The sequence below is a fragment of the Nannospalax galili genome, unplaced genomic scaffold (assembly GCF_000622305.1).
Source record: "Nannospalax galili isolate Female #2095 unplaced genomic scaffold, S.galili_v1.0 scaffold793, whole genome shotgun sequence".
In the NCBI taxonomy this organism is placed as follows: Eukaryota; Metazoa; Chordata; class Mammalia; order Rodentia; family Spalacidae; genus Nannospalax; species Nannospalax galili.
This window is the reverse complement of record NW_008331997.1, coordinates 55,572-77,122: the sequence shown is the minus strand read 5'-3', so window position 1 is coordinate 77,122 and position 21,551 is coordinate 55,572. Positions and strand designations below refer to the sequence as shown.

General features: G+C 38.8%; 1 protein-coding gene across 3 annotated transcripts in view; it reads right to left on the bottom strand.

Annotated features, from left to right (window-relative positions):
* Positions 1 to 21,551, bottom strand: part of LOC103729163 (inaD-like protein) — a 315,156-nt gene that overhangs the window by 258,302 nt on the left and 35,303 nt on the right. For all 3 annotated transcript variants that reach the window (XR_003848556.1, XM_029560655.1, XM_008827155.3), the window contains 2 exons: positions 18,528 to 18,638; positions 12,386 to 12,463 (listed from right to left, as the gene is read on the bottom strand). Coding sequence is in view for 2 of the 3 variants with exons in the window: in XM_029560655.1 (XP_029416515.1) it covers positions 12,386 to 12,463; positions 18,528 to 18,638 (189 nt within the window). In the remaining variant the exon portion in view is untranslated. The remainder of the gene's footprint in view (positions 1 to 12,385; positions 12,464 to 18,527; positions 18,639 to 21,551) is intronic.

The following is a 21,551-nucleotide window of genomic DNA, read 5'->3' as shown; positions in this document are numbered from 1 at the left end:
GTATTGTCTCTTTGTTCTGTACATTTAGTGTTTTTACTACGATGTGCCGTGGAGAGTTTCTTTTCTGACCCTGTCTGTTTGGTGTTCTATATGCGTCTTGTATTTGTTTGGGCATGTCTTTCTTTAATTTTGGAAACTTTTCCTCTATGATTCTGTTGAAGATCTGGTCCATGCCATTATCTTGGAATTCTTCTACTTCCTGTATGCCTATGATTCGTAAGTTTGGTCTTTTTATGGTGTTACACAATTCCTGCATATTCCATTCTTGTGATTTCTTAAAATTTTCATAATCTTTGCTTGAGTGGTCTAATCTAAGTCTTGATATTCTGTTTTCCATTTCAATCAATCTTTTTCCAGTCATTTCAAATTGACTTATTGAGTTTTTCAGTTCTGTCTTCTTTTCAGCATGGGTTTTCTTCAATATTTCTATCCAATTCATGAACTCACACTTCAACTCATGAATTGTTTTTGTCAATTTGTTCAGAAGTTTATCCCTATCTTCCTTCAGTTCTTTGATTTGTTTGCATGTTCCTTAAATTCATCGAATTCTTTTATCATGTTTATAATCGTTCTTTCAAGTTCTATGTCCTGTATCATCTCTAGGGGGTTCTCATTGTAGTCCTCTAGAGGGCTATTGGTATTTGGTGGGGACATGTGATTTTGGTCTTTCATGTTATTATTTTTTCTCTGTGATTTTGACATGTAAATTTCTTTTATAGTTTCTGATTCTTGTGTGAGACTCAAGTCTTCAAGTTTAGGTCTGCTTCTTTTTGTAAACTTTATGTGCCTTTGTGGTTTACTTGTTGGGTATGAAAAGCTGGTTCATCTACACTTCCAGTTCTCTCTTTTGATTTTATATTGGAGTGGCCAGATTGCTTTTGTCTTCAGGAGTTCCCACAGAGTCCCAAGTCAGATGAAGATCAGATGCTCTCAGTCCTTCTCTTAAGGTCTCAATCCCACAAGGAAAGATTTTGGCCTCAGGAATTTGGGGGTTGGACTGGCCTGGGAGCAGGGCCCAGGAATGATTCTTGTCTTAGGTAGCTGGTGGCCCGTCTCAGGTAGTTGGTGGCCGTGCCATGCAGAGATGCAAAGGGAAATGGCGACGGGAAGAGGCCCAAGGTCTCCTGGGGACTGCACGGAACCGGGTTAATCTGGATGAAAGGATCAGGAAGCTGAAAGGTCAGCCCGGGTGTCCATGAAAGAGGCTGGCAGGTTGTGCAGCCCAGGGAAGTAGAGGGAGGTGAGGGCAGGACCAGGCCCAGAGGGCTCTCAGGGACCAGGAGAAGGAACTGGGTCTGTCTGGATGCAAGGGATCAGGAAGCAGTGGTGGCCCTGGGCCGAGAGGTCAGCCCCAGTGCCCAGGAAAGAGGCTGGCAGTCCACGCAGCCCAGGGAAGCAGAGGGAGGTGAGCCAAATAATTATTATTCAATAGCAGTGCATATTAATTTTGTGTGGTAGAGGGACAAATGGTTTGTCAGATAAAAGATAACTTGATGGATGTATAGAACATAGGTCATAGAGGTGATAAATAGAAAGTTAGATCGATGTCAGATGCCTACATGATACATAAATGGATGACTGATGATATAGATCATAGAGAGATGGAAGATAGATACAAAGATATATACATACATACATAGATAGATAGATAGATAGATAGATAGATAGATAGATAGATAGATAGATGGATGGATTAATGGATGGATAGATAGATAGAAAAAAAAAAAAAAAAGGTAACTTGAGTCTGGGGTGGTGGCAAGCACCTTATTCCCAGCATTCCAAAGGCAGAGAACATGAGATCTCTATGAGATGGAGGCAGCCTTGTCTACATAGCAAGTTTCAGAGCAGCTGGGGCTACAGGGAGACTCTGTCTTAAACAAACAAACAAACAAAAGTAAGTCCAATGTTATAGTTTTCTTGGCCTGTAAAACTATTAAGTTTGAACCTTAGCATTCTTACAATGGTTTTATACACTTCAGTCTCTTCAATTCTCTGCACCAGACTCACCACCTTCTCTCCCTCAACACTTGGCACCTGAACATTTTGCACAGTTTTATGAGTCCTGTTTTCCTTTTTTCTTAATTTATACACTGTTTTGTAAATCCCACTGAGATGCTCAAGTAGACTCACCTTCCAGAACTATGTAAGCAGAGGTGACTCTGATATGCAATTCATGGCTGTATAGGCCCATTTACATGACTTTTCAGCTCACACAATAAACTCCAAATGAGGTAGAACCTTACCATTTTTTTCTTTCTGTTTTCCTATTTTATTATTTCCAAATCTGTATTTTTGCTTTTGACGGTAGGTCAGGTCTGACTCTGCTACCCCCGTGGACTGTAACCTGCTCCCTGCTAGGAGTGGAGTTTGGTTTTATGCTTTTACCATCAGGTGGCGCTCTATCAGGAAGATGATCTGTTCCTTGGTAGCTCCAGAGGGCTCTAAATGTCAGTTGGTTGAGAAGTAACAGAGAACATGCACAGCCCTAAGTGACACATCTACAATGTAACCTCTATATCTAAGGCTCAGGGAACATAGTGGAAGAGGGGCAAAAAAAAATGTAAGAGCCAGAGAGACAAGTCACCTGTTGCCACTTAAGGCACTTGAAACATAATAGGGACACTATACCAATGAAATCTCCAAGATCTGCATAATGACAAAACCAGCTGACATGCTGAGGTAGATGGGAGAAATATCAAGAGGTCCCACTTCAACATGAAAAGCTGCAGGTCATCAATGGATGCTGAGGGAGGAAGAATAAGTTTTCTCCACAGAGAACCCTGAGAGGTTATCTAACTCCAAGTGGGCAGTGCTAAACACAGGTACATAGGAGTACCTCAGAAAGGACTTGGTGTATTATATATAAGTGTATTTATAAATGCATGCACGTGTAACAATAAGGAGCAAGGGGACAGGAAACTGAGAGGGAATTAGGGGGAGGGGGAAGGAGGAATAGGAGGGATAGAAATGGTGTGAAGATTATGCTCACGTATAATGCTCACAAAAATTTTAATTAAAAAAATTATAATAAAAAGTTTTAAAGTCTCAATGAATACCCCAAAATGGATACTACACCGACAACACTCTGATTATAACTGAAATGTTAGAAAGTAATAAAGAGTCTATAAAATATTCACATGGACATTTAAAATAAATTTCTAAATAAACCTAGAATAAAAGGAAATCATTCTTGGGACTGGAGAGATGGCTCAGGGGTTAAGAGCATTTTGCTATTTTGCAGTAAACCTGGTTTGAAATAATCAAAGATAAAATTATTAAAAATTTTTAAAAAAGAATAATATAAGATAATGAATAACTGTATAGAAATCAATTCAATGTTACATATTCATAACAAACAAAAATTGTAACTTGAAGTGATAATTTATTAACATTACAAGATGTACCATGTCCGGAAACAAATCAAGATGTATGATGAACCCAAAGGCCTTAGAAACCAAGAACAAACAATACCTAAAAAGAGTAAATGGGAAGAGACAAAATCAAGGCTAAAATTAATGAAATAATAATAAAGAAAACAATACAAAGAACCAATGTTCCTTGAAAAGATGAACAAGATTGACAAACCTTTAGATAAATTAACCAAAAGGAAAAATGAGAGGACCCACATTAATAAACTCAGAGAAGAAAAGAGAAACTTACAACAGACTGTGAAGAAATTCAGAAGACCACAAGGACATACTTTAAAAAAAATCTATATTCCATTAAACTATAAGCTCTAAAAGGAATGAATAACTTTTCACATATGTACGACCTTCCAAAGTTAAATAAAAATGACATAAATAATTTAAACAAACATAAAACAAACATCAAGAAAGATGCAGTAATTAAGAAAATCTCCCAACTAAAAACAGCCCATACCAGATGGATACAGTGGAGAGTTCTATGAAACCTTCAAAGAAGAGCTAATACTAATACTCTTCAAATTAACTGGTAAAATAGAACAGGAAGGAACATCCCCAAATTCTATGAATCTAGCATTACTCTAATACCAAAACCAGACAATGACCAAACAAAAACAGAAGATTATAGGCCTCTCTCTGATGAACATAAACACAAAAATTCTCAATAAAATATTCACAATGCAAAGCAAGAATATATATAAAAAAAGAGTATCCACCATGATAAAATTGGTTTCATCCCAGAGATGCAGGGATGGCTGAACATATATAAATCAATAATGTAATCCACCACATAAACAGACTCAAGGGCAGATACCACAGGATGATGTCATTAGATGCAGAAAAGGCCTTTGACAAAATCCAACATCCATTTATAATAAAAGTCATGGAGAATCTAGGAAAATAGGGAACAAATCTCAATATGATATAAGCAACATACAGCAAGCCCACAGCCAACATTATACTAAATGGAGACAAACTCAGACCATTACAATTAAAATTGGGAACAAGACAAGGATGTCCACTCCCTCCATTCCTGATCAATACAGTACTTCAAGTCTTAGCTAGAGCAATAGAAAAATGAAGGAGATAAAGGGGATACAAATTAGAAATGAAGATGTCAATGTATCTTTATTTGCAGATGATATGATTCTACAAAGACCCTAAAGATTCCACCAGAAGACTCCTAGAGCTCATAGACACATTCAGCAAAGTAGCAAGATATAATATTAATGCCTCCAAATCAGTAGCCTTCCTATATACAACAATAAACATGCTGAAAAAGAAATCTGAAAAAAATCCTATTCACGATAGCCTCAAAAACCATAAAATATCTTGGGACAAATGTAACCAAGGAAGTGAAGGTCTTAGAGAGATGGAAGATGGAAAGAAATCCTATGCTCATGGATCTATAGGGTCAATGTTATGAAAATGGCCATCCTACCAGAAGCAATCTACAAATTCAAATGCAATGTCCATTAAAATTCCAGCATAATTCTTCACAGAAATTGAAAAAATTATCTCGAATTTGATATGGAAACAAACAAACAAACAAACAAACAACAACAAAAAAAACAGGATAGCCAAAATAATCCAGAACAATAAAATAATTGCTGGAGGCATTGTTATCCTTGACTTCAAATTACAGTACAGAGGTATAGTAATAAAAACAGCATGGTACTAGAATAAAAACAGACAAATTGATCAGTGGGATAGCAGTGAGGACCCAGATTTAAGTCAAAACATTTACAGTCACTTGATTTTTGACAAAGAAGCCACAAATACATACTGAAGAAAAGATAGCAATTCAACAAATGGTGCTGGGCAAACTGGGTAGCTGCATGCAGAAGAATGAAACTAGATCTTTATCCCTCATCATGCAAAAAACTCAATTCCAAATGGCCCAAAGACCACAACATAATACCTAATATCATGAATCTGACAGACAAGAAAGGAGGGAATACACTGTAACTTAGACGTACAGGAAAGGACTTCCTGAACAGGAATCTTATAACACTAGCATTAAGTTCAGCAACTGATAGAAGAGACCTCATAAAAGGCTTCTGTATATCAAAGGACACCATCATATATATATATATATAAAATATTCATATAGTGAAGACGCAACCTATAGAATGGGAAAAAAATCTTTGTCAGCTACACCTCTGACAGAGGGTTAACATCTAGAATATACAAAGAACTCAAAAAATTAAACATCAAAAACACCAAACAATTCAATTAAAAATTGGGGTAAGGAACTGACAGGGAGTTCTCAGAAGACAAAAGGCAAATAGCTGAAAAAAGCTTAAAAAAAAAAAAATCAACATCTTGGCGCCCACTGTGCCTTGACTCACACAACCTCATTCACCCTCCCAGCTCCCCAACCCCATCTCTCTTCCTAGCGTGGGCACTGGCCCATTTCTTCTCTTGGCACCCCAGACCTCTGGACTATCCTCTTGGCCTGGACTACCCTCTTGGCCCACATTCCCCACGGCTTCCTGACTCTTTACATCCAGACCAAACCAATTCCTCAGTCTAGTCCCTTGGAGCCCCCAAAGCCTGTTTCCTCCCCAACCTTGCCTTTGCCTACCTGAGACCACCCTTAATCACTGGCTGTCCCACCCCCAATATTGATTCCTGAGATCAACCTCCTTCCCTGCTTGCTCTAGATTCCTGAGACCAGCCTCCATCTCTGACTGCCTGAGAGTCCTAAATCCTACCTCTACCTAGCAATCCTCCCAAACTGTACTGTGCCTGCTAACTAGAGAGATCCAGACCTTAGGAGAAAGCCTGGGAGCATATGATCCTTATCCAACGTGGGGATCTGTGGGAACTCCTGAGCAGCAGGATGAAAGCCATCTGGCCTCTCTAATATAAAATCAAAAGAGAGAACCTGAAACCAAGACCAATCAGCTTTTCATGTCCAACAAGTAAACCACAAAGGCACACAAAGTTTACAAACAGAAGCAGACCTAAAGTCAGCAAAGGAAGGCTTGAGTTCCACACAAGAATCAGAAAGTACAAAAGAAATCCACATGTCAAAGTCACAGCAAAAAAAATAATAATGTGAAAAACCCAAATAATATATCCCCACCAAATACCAACAGTCCTGTAGAGAAATACAATGAGAACCCCCTAGAGATAATACAGGACATGGATTTCAAAAGAACAATTATAAACATTCAGAGAATGTTATAAAAATTATAAAAATTCAGAGAATTTAAAGAACATTCAAACAATGAAATCAAACTGAAAGAAAATAGGGATAAATTTCTGAATGAATTCAGAAAAGAGTCAGAAATATTGAAGAATACTCAGGCTGAAATGAAGAAGGAAGTGAAACACTCAGTAAGCCAATTAGAAATGCCAGGAGAAAGCCTCATCAATAGGATGAATGAAATGGAGAACAGAATATCAAGACTGGAAGATAAAGTAGACGAATCAAGCAAAGATTTTAAAAAATTTAAGAAAACACAAGAATGGAATATGCAGGAAATGTGTGACACCATAAAAAAGACCAAACTTATGAATCACAGGCATAAAAGGAGAAGAATCTCAGGATAATGGTATGGACCAAACTTCCACAGGACTGCAGAAGAAAATTTCTGAAAATTAAAGAAAGACATGCCCATACAAATAAAAGAAGCATACAGAACACCAAATAGACAGGGCCAGAAAAGAAACTCTCCATGGCACATTATAGAAAAACACTAAATGTATGGAACAAAGAGAGAATACTGAAAGCTACAAAAGAAAACCAACAAGTCACATATAAAGGAAAACACATTAGGATTACAGCTGACTTCTCAGTGCAAACTATGAAAGCCAGAAGAACCTGGATGAAAGTATTCCCAGTTTTAAATGACCACAGATGCCAACCCAAATTATTTTACCCAGCCAAAATGCCTATTATAGTAGAAGGGGAAAGAAAAATCTTCCATGACATAAATAGGCTAGAGGAATTCATGTCCACAAAACCAGCCCTTCAGAGAGTTCTTGAAGCAACACAAAGAGCTGAAGAAAAGAATGACTATACTCAAGGGGTAACAGAAAGAAACTTAATGAAGGTGTAACTGTGGAAACGCACAGTTACACCAAGAATGTGAACAGAAATCTAAACTGCAGGAATCAATACACATCTTCCTTAACAACTTTAAATATCAATGGACTGAACTCCCTAGTCAAAAGACACAGACCAGTTGAACTGATTAAGAAACAAAACCCATCTGTTTGTTGTCTGCAAGAAACTCATCTCACTTTCAAGGACAGGCACTACCTTAAGGTGAAAGGATGGAAAAAAAATATTCCAAGCAAATGGTACTAAAAAATAAAAATAAAAAACAGCAGGAGTTGCAATGCTAATATCTGACAAAACAGACTTCAAACTAAAACTAGTAAGAGATAAAGAGGGCCACTTCATTCTGATCAAAGGAACAATAAACCAAGAAGATATTACAATCATGAACACATATTCACCAAACTCTGGTGCACCCAACTTCATAAAAACAGTACTACAGGACTTTAAGACCCAGATTAATCCCAACTCATTAATAGCAGGGGACTTCAATACCCCATTGTCTTCATTAGATAGATCAACAGGACAGGGAATTAACAGAGAGACATCTGAATTAAACAATACCATACATCAAAAGGACCGAATAGACATTTACTAAATATTCCACCCAAGCACCAAAGAATATACTTTCTGTTAAGTGCCCCAAGGAACTTTCTCCAAAATCGACCACATACTGGGGCACAAAACAAGCTTCAACAAGTACAAAAAGACTGAAATAATTCCATGCATTCTATCAGACCACAATGCAATAAAGCTTAAAATCAACAGCGGAAAAAATCCTGGTAACTACATGAACACATGGAGATTAAACAACATACTCCCGAATGATGAACGGGTCAAAAGAGAAATTAAGAAAGAAATAAAAGTATTCCTTGATGTATATGCAAAGCATTTCTTATCAAAATGTAGATGTAGACTTTCAATATAATTCAAAAATAAAGTAATAAACCTCTAAAAAAAAAAGTATTCCTGGAACTAAATGAAAAGGACAATACAACACAACAAAACCTATGGGACACGTTGAAAGCAGTACTTAGAGGGAACTGTATAGCTCTAAGTGCCTACATTAAAAAATCAGAAAGAACACAAATAAATGACTTAACATTGCAACTCAAGACACTTGAAAAGCAACAACAAATGAAACCCAAATCCAGCACACAAGAAAAAAATAACAAAAATCAGAGCAGAAATTAATGAAATAGAAACAAAGAATACAATGCAAAGAATCAACGAATCCAAGAGGTGGTTCCTTGAAAAGATAAACAAGATTGACAGACCTTTACCTTAGTTAACCAAAATAAGGAAAGAGCACTTTCAAATCAACAAAATCAGAGATGAAAAGGGAAACATCACAACAGACACCAGAAAAATACAGAACATTAAGGGAATACTTTAAAAACCTATATGCTAGCCAGGCATGGTGTTGCACGCCTTTAATCCCAGCACTAGGGAGGCGGAGGCAGAGGCAGGCTGATCTCTGTGAATTCAAGGCCAGTCTGGTCTACATAGTGAGTTCCAGGACAGCTGGGGCTACAGGGAGACCCTGTCTCAAAAAGACCAAAAAAAAACCCAAACAAGCAAACGAAAAAAAAAAAAAAACAGAGGGAATCATATTAGTCCAACAACCTACCGACAAATTACATATACAACTATTTCAGGGAACAAACTATATGTCCAGTCAAGGTTTATCTGAGAACGTTTGATTTTTGCCCAAGCTTTATCTACATAGCACATGGTAAAAGTACCAGACAGGTGGAACTAACCTTATTGGATGTTAAATAGCCATACTTTGAGGCCTGTACTAATCTGGTCAGAGGGACTTAAAGGACAGTTTTTGCTCCTTGCCCTCCAAGGTCAACTAAGTTCCAGGTAAGTATGGAACATCTCTCAAAATGTTCTGTAACTGTGGTGAGTCACCTGTCCTCTTGAGACTCCACCAGATGGACCTGAACCAGTGTCCAGTCTACAAAGAGGAGGGTCAACAGAGGAAACATTTCCTCCATGCTTCCAAGTGAAGCCAGCCACAGTTGAGCAGTACTTTTGACTTATCTTCACATAGATGGAACTGGTAAAAGAAAGGAGCCAGGGTTCCTCCCAAGCCCATGTGACCCCTGAGGTACAGATCCTCAAATGACCTTAAGTGTGAAAATAAATTGGTTTATTTGGGCCAGTTGTTTGGTCTTAAACACCCAAAAGGAAAGTATAACCAAAGATTAACGTGATCAGTATATTTCTTTAAGAGTCCATGTGTATAACTAAAGGCTACATAACAAGAAACAATGCCAGACAGGAGATATCTTCCTTTGAGTTGTTGACCAGTGTGGCCCAAGAGGCTCCCAGACAGTAACCTAGAATAGAACTGGTAAAATCAACAGCAGACCCCAGTCTTATCTAAAATAATGTTGGCAACTGATTGCTGCTAGATGAGGAAGAGCTGATCGTCCTTAAACTAGGAATTCTAGATAGGCTGACTCGACTCAGTGGATGGACTAGCACTGGGGAATGTCTGCTGGCCCTGACAACACACTGATTAGTAACAGGAATGACAGAATATATGGGCTCCAGTAAGGGGCAGGCTATAGGAGGGTGCCATTTGAGATGCCGGGATAAAGATGAATAAGATTGTTTGGGATGTTCTATATGAAATACACATAGAAAAAAAGCAATAAAAAAATCAACATCTTTAGTCATCAGGGAAATGCAAATTAAAAACATTTTGAGATTTCATCTTATTCTACTCAGAATGTCTAAGATTTAAAACAAAACAAAACAAAACAAAAAAACCCTACAAATGCTGTTGAGGATGTGGGGAAAGGGAAACTCACCCACTGCTGAGAGTGCAAAATAATGCTGCCACTAAGGAAAGCACTGTGGAAATTCTTCAAAAAGCTAGAAATTAATCTATCATATGATCCAGTCACACTACTCCTGGGCATCTACCCAAAAGACTCTATATCCTACTACAAAGATACCTGGTCAGCCATGCTCATTGCTGCCCTTTCCACAATAGCCAGGAAATGGAAACAATTTAGATGTCCATCAACTGATAAATCATGAAATTTGCAGGTAATTGGATGGAACTAGACACAATCATCCTGTGTGAGGCAACCCAGACCCAGAAAGACAAATGTCACATGTGCCTACTCATAGCTTGATGCTAGCTTTAAATTCTTAGATATGTATATTTCAATTGGAAAATCCAGAGAGGTCAGGAAACTAGTAAATGACTATGGGGCAGGGAGAGGCTTCATGGGAGGGAAAATAGAGGAGAAATAAAGGGGGAAAGGGGACCAATAGAGTAGGAAGGGTTCATGGGGTAGGGAATGGGTCCCATAGACCCTCATACAATAATGTCTATTGCCCCTACTCTTGGTGACCCAGTAGAACCTGACTGTAAGGCCCTATTGCTGAAGACACTACATACATGAGCTATAGAACAAACAAGGAAAAATCAAGTTGGTACTGACTTCGAAGCTTCATCTCTGCAAGGTGCTATGCATGCTAGTGGAAGAAAAAAAGTAATCATCAACCTTACCCAGCTGTGAATGTGAACTACAACCGAACTGGCAAAATATGCCCACTGATGAAATAGCAGCATGACTATTATGGGAATAACTAGCCACTTTCAAATTGGATTTAAGGTCCACTTCATTAAGATGGAGCCCAGACCTGACATCAATATTAGGCCTAGGAACATGTGGTAAGACTGGTCACAATGGGGAGAGCCTAATACCATTATTATGCTAAATAGATATAATATTAAACTGACTTCTAATGACTTATTGTTTTAAGCATAGATTAATGCATTTCTCATCTCGCCCAAGAGAAACTTCCCTATGCAGTAGGTGGTAATTAACTCAGACACCCACAATTGGCCAACGTGCAGACAATAAGAGGCTGTAGAATGCTTATCCTGAATAGGAAACTTATATCTACCTATATCAAACTTCTGCCTTCCAAGGTTCAGGGATCATTACCAAAGAAGCAGGAACAGTTTGAGACAGAGGTGGAGGATGAGCACAAGGAAACAGAGTTTTCCAGACAGCTGGTCAGTTGCTCATATAAATTCACAGCAATAGTGCCAGCATGTGCAAGTCCCACGTAAGCTCAAGCCAGACAAAAGTCCAACACAGACAAAGGGAAGTAGATAAGAAACTCCAACCCTACCTGAGGAACTATCGGCGACCAATAGCTACTGAGAGAGGGAGAGTCAGTTTTATTAAGTGTGTGACTCTTGGTAGCTTAGCCAAGCTCCAGTGACTGAATCCACACTGAAGGGCATTTGGGGCACAAATTTGACTCTATAGGCATATACATACATTTTATATGTGTGCATATATATATATATACACATATACATATACATATATATAGAGAGAGAAAGTGAGAGAGACAGAACATGAAATTGGGCAGGGGGCAGGAGGGGGTGCAAATAGGGGAGGGTATCTAAATATGATTAAAATATATTGCATGAAGTTTGCAAAAATTCAATTAAGAATTAATTAATTAAGGGCTGGAGAGATGGCTCAGTGGTTAAGGGGACTGGCTGCTCTTGCAGAAGACCCAGGTTCAAATTCTAGAACCCCCACAGTGGTTAACAACCATCTGTAACTCCAGTTCCAGGGGATCCAACACACCCTTCTGACCTTCACGGGCATTGCAGGACATGGGTACACTTACATACATGTAGACATAACATTCATACACATAAAATAAAAATAAAATATATTTTAAAAAGAATTAATTATAAAAAGAACCAAGTATGCATGTTGGGAGGAACCCTGTCCAGCACCTGCCCACCAGCACTCTTCAAAACGACTTTCAGTCATTACTGTTCAGTTAGGCAAAGGAAATGGAAACATTCCTTAGAAGCTGGAGAGGTTCCACTTACCTTTTCTTTTCTTTCTGGAATGTCCTGGTCCTGGTTACTGGCAGTTTTTTTGCCCTTGTTATGCACATTTGGGATGACCTACCAACACAAAGGAATGAGAAGAGGAGGAAATATCAGCAAGCTCAAGTGACTTATTTCTAAACTCAGCAAGAAGTCACAGCTATAATCCAAGAACTTGGGAGTCTGAGGCAGGATGATTGAAAGAACCAGAGAAGCCTGAATAGAGTAAGCTCAGGGCCAGCCTGGGATACATAGCCAGGGGCCCTGTCTAAAAGCAAAACAAAACAAAACACCTCCACAAATGTCTCCCCTCCCTCCCTCCACCTTCCTGGTATTTTGTGGTTAAGGTGGTAGTGTTTGTTTTTCTCATTATGAATCTCAGGTTGGCCTGAAACTTGCTATATAGCCTTGGCTACTCTAATTCATCATCTTCCCAAACTGGGATCACAAGCAAGTGCCCTGGAGGTGAACACCACGCACTTAGTTTTGTTACATTCCTCTGTTTGCTGTTATTCTGCAGTGCTGCTCAGGTCAGGTTTACTGAGCAGTCTCCAGCCCTTCTTACTAAAGCAAAGAATTAATGAACTTGGTGACTTCATCTCAATGGCAAACAGGTGAGACATTTAATTTAAGGCAATCAATAAACTAGATAATGTTGACAAAATACCCAACTGTAAAATATTATAAAATTATATCTGTATCAGAGCATAGAAACTGAAGATTTCTGTGTAAGGCTCCATAATGCGAGGTTGAAGAAGACTAAAAAGTTACAACACTGCTATCCAAATGTATGAGTAAAACAGTTTCAGTGGTGCCCTAAGTTAAAGGTTAGAGGAACCTTCATCTACTTGAGCTGTACTCTCAACTAGAGTGTGCTACCTAGTAGACTGTGCACACTTAATAATGACCTCACTGTTACTGATACCATAAGGAAATCACAAATTTCTTTCGACTTTTGAATGTGAGTAGGAATTCAGTGATATTCTTCATAATATCTGTAGTCCTGGAAAGGGTCTGATACACAGTTGCATTCAGTAAGTATTTATAAATGAATGAAGTTCATAATAACAATTTAAATTTTTTACAATATACATTTTATTGAATTTTTGTGCATTTCATATAATACATCTTAATCATATTTAGACCACTCCTGCCCTATCTGCACCCCCCCAATAGGATTTCATGCAGTCTGTCATATATATTGAGTCAAGTTTGTGTCCGTGGATGTCCCTTGGCGTGAGTTCATCCACTGGAGCCTGGTCAGCCTATCAAGTATCACTCTCTAAAAGATCAACTCTCCCTCACCCAGCAGTGATGAGCTGCCAAAAGTTTTTTAGCTAAGGTTAGATCTTCTTACCCATTTCCCCAGTCCTGTGCTGGGTTTTTGTCTGGTTCGAGTTTGCACGGGCCTTGTAACCCATTTCCCCAGTCCTGTGCTGGGTTTTTGTCTGGTTCGAGTTTGCACGGGCCTTGTAATTCTTTTTTTTTCTTTTTCTCTTTTTTTGAGACAGGGTCTCCATGTAGGCCCAGCTGGCCTCAAACTCGCTATGTAGACCAGGCTGGCCTCAAACTCACAGAGATACACCTGCCTCTGCCTCCCAAGCACTGGGATTAAAGGTGTGTGCTATGCCCAGCTGTAAATCTTTTTTTTTTTTAAATTGTATTTATTTTTATTTTATGTGTATGAGTGCTTTGCCTGCATGCATGTAAGTGTACCTCTGGCATGCAATGCCCATGGGGGTCAGAAAAGAGTGTCAGATCCCTGGAACTGGAGTTATAGATGGTGTTAGTCATTATATGGGTGCTAGTAACCCAACCTGGGTCCTCTACAAGAACAGCCAGTGCACTTAAACACTGGGCCATCTCTGCAGCCCTGGGTCTTATAATTCTTAATGATGCTAATAGTAGTTTACTTATTTCATTTGATTGAATGAATTTTGAGACAGAGTCTCACTCATTGGTCTAAGACTACTTGGAACTGTATAATAGCCCAGGCTTGCCTTAAACCTCCTGCCTCCAATGTATTGGTGAGCCACCATGCCGAGCTAAAGGTATACAGTGGCTGGCATCAAATTTGTGATGCTTCACCCTTTTCTATTTCTTTTTCTTCACGTAAAATATGTTTCATTGTTTTTTTAAAAGGGTTCAGGGTTTTGTTTAAAATCAGGCTGCACATCTTTCATCAGTCTGACATCCCTCTCACCATGCCAAAACTGGCTTCAGGTAGTAATACTTCAGTAAATCCAAAAGGGAAAAAATGTTTTAATTTTGGAAAAAAAAAAAATCCAGTTCTGAGAACAATTAATTTTGGTATTATTTAAAACAAAATGAGGGCTGTTTCGTGTTGGTTTATACAGCCTCCTCCTCACACCTTTTCTACTTCTTAAATCATTTCTTTCTGTAAAGTTAATCTATGAAACATCTTAGGAAAATATAATATTTTAGTGACGTTTCTCTAGTCCTGGGGATTGAACCTAGATTCTCGCCTATTCTAGGCAAGCACACTACCACTAAGCTACATTCCTAGCCACTGGTAATTTCTTAAAGACTTTTCAAATGGCAAATACAAGTAGTTTGGGCATAAAATCTGATGTTAGACATGAATGGGAAAAAAAAAATACAATTTTTTCAGACAATTAAAAAAACCTGTGGAGCTAAGAGAAGGGTGTCAGATCCTCTGGAGCTGGAGTTACAGGAAGTTCTGAGTTGCCCAACATGGTTGCTGGGAACTGAACTTAGACTGTTTACATGAGCAGCAAGCACTCTTAACTGCTAAGCTATCTCTCCACCCCAGTAAAAACTTAACATCTTACCAAAGCTTCCCATTCAAACACTGCTGGTGCTCTGAATTCACATCTTACTCAACACACAGAACAACATGCCAGAGTGCAAAGGTTGGTGGGCCTATAGGCACGCATTTCCTGTCCTAAAGAATCTTAAAACAAAATGATGGGGGGGGGGGGGTTTACTCATTCCCATGGAAAAACTAGCTGAAGACAAAAAGTAGAAGCTTTGGAATGATACAGACTCTCTTATAAGGTTTATGATTTTGCACAGTAGAGAAATACTTCGGCATACACTATCATCAGCAAAACTACAATAGGGGCTGGAGACATAACTCAGCAGTTATAGCTGTTCTTGCAGAGGACCTAGGTTCAGTTCCCTGCACCCACATGGCAGTTAACAACTGCCCATTAACACCCAACTGGCAGTTAACTCCAGTTCCAGGGGATCCAACACCCTCTTCTGACCTCCAAGGGCACTGCACAACACGGATGCACTTGCATGCCTACAGACAATATACTCATAAAAAATAAAATAAAAACTAAATAAAATGCTCACCAAAAAGACTACCTGTTTTAGGAAAATAGAAGACTACATAGCTCATGTGAAAATGAAAAATACATTTATAATGATTAATATGGAAAATGTGCATGTAGCAAAAGAAAGGCACCATTATAAAGCTGTGCTTATTAATACGGAAGTACAACTGGGATATAGGAAGAAAGGGAACAACACATCAGGCTGTTCTGGGGAGCTCAGAGGGGTCTCAGACACAGCTGTCTTCAGAAAGTGTTTATAAATGAACGAGGCTTAAGAGACGGCTCCAATTTCAAGAGGGTTTTGTGGGTTTTTTTTGGAGGTAGGAGTATATGAAGAAAACACACGTGATGTTGCCATGAAAAATAGTTATGTTATTACATGGAAAAAATGACCTTGGCATAGAAACTTTCCAGAGAGGAACTCAGTGTGAATCATGAGCTCTGCTCTCAAACAGTTGTCAAGTAAAGTAAGTGCTGAAAACACGCTGAGAACTTGGAGTTTCAGAAAGGTGGTGGGTTTGTGATGCTCCCGACATGGCACACATGTGTCATGGTTCATATCACGCAGCTAGTAGTGTTGATGAGAATTTTTGCTGCATCAAAACACTTTTAGATACTGGTCCTCTGAACTGCACAACACTAGAAAATGACTTCTTTGGAAATGTAGTGTGAACTGGTCAAAATGTTTAAGGTAGCTGGGTAAGATAGCCTGTGCCTATAGACCTAGCTACTTGGAAGGCAGAAGGATTGTGAGTTTGAGGCTAGACAACTGAGTAAGACTCTGTCCTAAATAAAAATTAGGGCTGCATATGGAGGTGAGTGTTAGGGTCTAAGGACCTGGGTTTGATCCCCAGAATTGGAAATTGATTTTAAAAGTTAAAATTAAATTTGGAAGGGCTGACAATGTAGCTCAGGGATACAGTGCTCATCTATCATTCATGAAAGCCATGATTTCTTATGTTTGAACTGCAAAATAGATAAATGAAGTTGTGATTGTACTGTCTGGGTTTTCTATACCAACAGCACGCTTTGCAAAGACAAAACATGGTCCATTTCATTGCATCATCCAGCATCAGCAGGAATCACTTTGTACTGATCCAGGGTTAAAAATGAATCAAGTCACAGACCTACTAATTAACAAAATCAGTTAGCACACATCCATGGCTAGAGCCACAGACTACAGTGTGGCAGCTTGCTCTGCTCAGGGTTACAACCGACAAGACCATGCAGGTGAAGAGATGTTCCTGTTTTCACAGCTGAAAGAAATTTGTAGTGTTCATGTCACCCATGCAAACTTCTACTTCAGATCAGATTACTAGCAAAGATTATTGAAAGCTCAGCACTTTCGGCTGAATTTATAACTGATTTAAATCCTTTAAATATTTTTCAGCAGGGCATTCAAGTTTGGCCATTTAATAAATAATTTGATTGACTCATTTTTACTCAAAATTGTTTCTTTGGAAGTTTCATTTGGCAAAGAACAGTCTGGCCAAAATTATTGAATGCAGTTCCTAGAAATAAAAGTGATGGCCTCAACTATATTCTCAATACTATATAATAGAGTTCGAAAATTGGTCTCCAAAAAAACCTAACTGAATTTCAAATTCTATGAAACAGAGAATTTTATGCAGTTTATCCCTCTCAATCAGTCTTGCTAGTATAAGCACAGGACTGAGAATGGAAGGCCACCGTACTGCAGTGCACTGCAACACAGCAAGGCAGCTCTATGGGGCTGAGGCTGTGGCCAATATGAGACTGGCCTCCAGTATGCAAAGTATCTCATCAAAGCCTCAGCACTAGGGCAGTCAGTTATACAATCATCCAGTTTTCCACGTAAGTATCATTAGCTGTATGCCTTGAAAGACTTTATTACAATACCCAGGAGCAAGTAATACTGCTATTTATGCAATTTTTCTATTGTTCAGATGTACCCATGTTTTGAACAGCTGTCTTCATAATAAATGAAATAATGGGGGCTTCCAATGGGGGCTGGAGAGATGGCTTAGTGGTTAAGAGTGCTGACTGATCTTGCAGAGGACGCGGGTTCAATTCCCAGCACCCACATGGTGGCTCCGAACCATCCTTAACTCCAGTTCCAGGGGAATCTGAAGCCTTCTTCTGACCTCCACGGCATTGGATGACACAGGTGCACTCACACACATGCAGGCAATACACTCATACACATTAAAAAAAAAGAAAATATTTTAAAAAATAATGCTTCCAGCTATAGATTTAACACACACATATATATCCTGCCACTGACACCTTTTTGTCAGTGTTCAGGGTTCTAATTCCACAACGAATGAGTTGTTAATTATGAAAGAGAAAATTCACAGCTAAAGAGGTCTATTTCTCAATTCAAATCTGCAACAGTAGATACAACAAAACATCATTGTCAATATGTGCATATTCACATGCTTTGAATATGCCTAACACCTGATGGCCCCTCTGGAATGTTTTTATAACTCACCCCCTTTACATTCAAAGTTTTTCAGAAACAACATAACTGGCTCAGAAAAGTAAAGAAGCTTGTCTGCACGTTAGCAAAGCTAACAAGCACAGAGTGTAAGAACTGAACACAGGTCTGTTCAATTTCATAACTTAAACCAACGTAAACTGTCACGAGTCAACTTTGGCTGGTACATCAACATTGGTGCTAAAATATAGAAATTGAAGGGAAAAGCTAAATCTGAATGAAGCCAACATTTTTTCCTATAATAGTATAACTAAGTGATAATGAAAATAAACGGAAAATACTTGGAGGTAAGAGTTTAATGCACGATTATAAAGAATGCTGTTAAATAGGAAGTAGCGCTCACCCTTGGAGTGGATGACAAGCTCTGGACCACGAACACCACAGGATTTCCTGCATTCTTGATGGCTTCAACGGCCTCTGCATGCGAGGCATTCTGCAGGTCTATGCCTGACACCTGAAACACAGAGGATGCATTCTGATTTGAAAGGCACCAGATACCGTGGGTAGGTTAACTCAAGTTCATGTATATCATCCTGTGTATGAGAAAAACCAGAGCCTAACAACCATTTAGATACAGGCAGGGGCTAGAAATGACTGGCCCATAAAATGCTCTGTTGGTACAGAAGAGTGTGTTTAGGGAAAATAATGTTTCACCCTTGGGAAAAGCAAAGATGGCAGACATATTACAACTGTCCTCTTTTAATATAATGATCCCAGACTAGAAGCAGATAATGCATCATTCTACAAAGATCACTGTGAAATGGAAGGTCACTACATGTAACAGGCATAATCTTAAGTGGGAGTGAGGAGTGGGGAATCTTTCTGGACTTTTACTGTCTCTCTATTGAACTGAAAGCAATATTTAAATAAACTGCCCATTATTGCAATTCAGAAACTGAGTATTTCTCAAATTGGGCTAAAAAAGAAGTGTCCAAACATCCATAGGGTCTTTTATGAAAAGTGTTCAATGTTGAACAAATTTTGGATAACTGTAAAAGAGGTCCTAATTTCAGTAACTGAGAGAACCTAACTTAATAGCATGCCCATAAATGTCTAAGTATCTCTGCGATTACCACAAAGATTTTATAGAACAGGTTTCAAATCTGTAACGGAACAAACCGTTAATTGTTGGGGTGGTCAGTGGAGAAGCAGTTGTGACAAGTGTTTTGCTTTCAAGGAAGCAAGAACAGGCATGTAGGTTTGAAATGCAGGTGAGAGCTTCCATAACAGGTTTCTGTACTGTGAAATGGGCATTGTTGACAATGAAACTTGGGGACAATGAAGCTCTGATACACTCTAACAAAAAAAATAGTCATAAATTTTCCTCAGCTTTAGAATTGGAATCCAGAAACTCATCTATTTACACGGATGAAGGCCCATTATTGAAAAAAGAAAAACTCTAACTCCTTAAAGAAATTCTTTTAATGTATCTAAATCCTTCACGTCAGTGCTTTGAGATATCTGTTTTATAACATACAGAACAAATAAAACAAATAAAATTAAAACTTTATAATACTTATCACAGGAAAAGAGCAAGCAAATGATTTGTCATACTTGACACAATGTACACTAAAATGTAATCTTTGAATCAGCTGTGATTTAAAAAAAGATAAATGATTAAATCTGAGACAAAACCATAGGTTCTTGTTACTATATATAAAATGAGTGTGAGAATATTTTAAATTTAAATGGCAATAAAAACATGCAAGGTGCAAAAACTCCTCCATATTTTATTATTTATTTATCTAAAGATTTATTTATTTATTTATTTTATTATTATTATTTTTTTTGGTCTTGGGTCTCCCTGTAGCTCCAAGCTGTTCTGGAACTCAGTATGTAGACCAGGCTGGCCTTGAACTCACAGAGATCCTGTGTGTGTGTGTGTGTGTGTGTGTGTGTGTCTGTGTCTGTGTCTGTGTGTGTCTGTGACACATGTGCCCAAGTGCCCTCAGAGGCTACAAGAGGGAGTTGAAGTCCCTGGAGCTGGAGCTAGAGTCGTGAGTCACCCATCGTGGGTGCTGAGAACCACACATGGGTCCTCTGGAAGAGCAGCCATAAGCACTCTTGACTGCTAAAGCATCTTTTCAGCCCCCAAACCCCCAACTTAAAAGATAAAACAACACCATAAGAAAGCAAGTAGAAGGCATGCAAACACATTTCAGTGGAGAGGAGAGGCTCACGGGTCCAAATGAAAACTAACAACATCACCATACTAGGTGAGAATGTAGAGAAACTGGATCATTTACAGTTATAAGAATGCAAAATGGGGTGGGGGGGTTGGAGAGATGGCTCAGAAGTTAAGAGCCCTTAACTGCAAGCTACTCTTGTAGAAGATCCAGGTTCAATTCCCAGCACCTGTATGGTGGCTGTCTGTAACCAATTTCAAGTGACCTGACGCCCTCTTCTGACCTCCACAGGCATTGCATGACACAGGTACATTTATATACATGCAGGTAATGCACTCATACACATAAAATAAAAATAATAAATATTTTTAAAAGAATATAAAATGGCTCAGCCACTCTGGAAAGTAATTTCATAGCTCTATACAAACTTTAATGGATTTAGGTAGATGATGGCTTTATTTGTAATCACTCATGACAGCAGGTGGATGGCTACAGGAAGGCCCATGCCATGGAACATGAGTGCATAATGTGAATGTCTGAATCCCCAAAGCTCTTCACTGAAACTCTAACCCATGGTCAAAGTGTGGGCAGGAGGAGGAGCCTTTTGGACTTAATTAGGTCACGGTGACTTGGCCCTTCAGGAGGATATCAGAACAGAGAAGGGGAGACAGCTGTTCCTTCCTGCCATTCTGTAAGGACAGAGAAGGTGACACTATGACCCAAGCAAGTCCTCAGCCAACACCAGATCTCCCAGTGCCTTGACATTATGATCTTCCGGCTTCTAGAACTCAGATAAATTTCTACTGTTTATAGCATTTTGTTAGAGCAACTGCAATACTCTGAGATAATACTCTGAGATCAACAGATGAACTACAGATCTACACAAAAATATTCAGAGACACAAATACACAGGGGACTGCAGGTGTAACTGGTGAGATCTGCAACACTCCATAGACTGTGCCAGTGTCAGTCTCCTGGTGCTGCATTAGTTCTATCAGATATTAATCCTGGAGGCCACCAAGGACGGTGCATGAAACTTCCTAGTACATTTCCTCATGATAGCCAATGAAATGATGATCATCTCAAAGGAGAAAGTTAAGGGAAGACAGAAATAAAATTTTTTTAAAAACTATACTGAGTTTGATATTGCATAACTGCATTAATTCAACAGTGAACCTAAAAATTTCATAGCCACTTTTGAAAGAGATGTATCTTTTCTCTGGAAACTGCTATTGAGTATG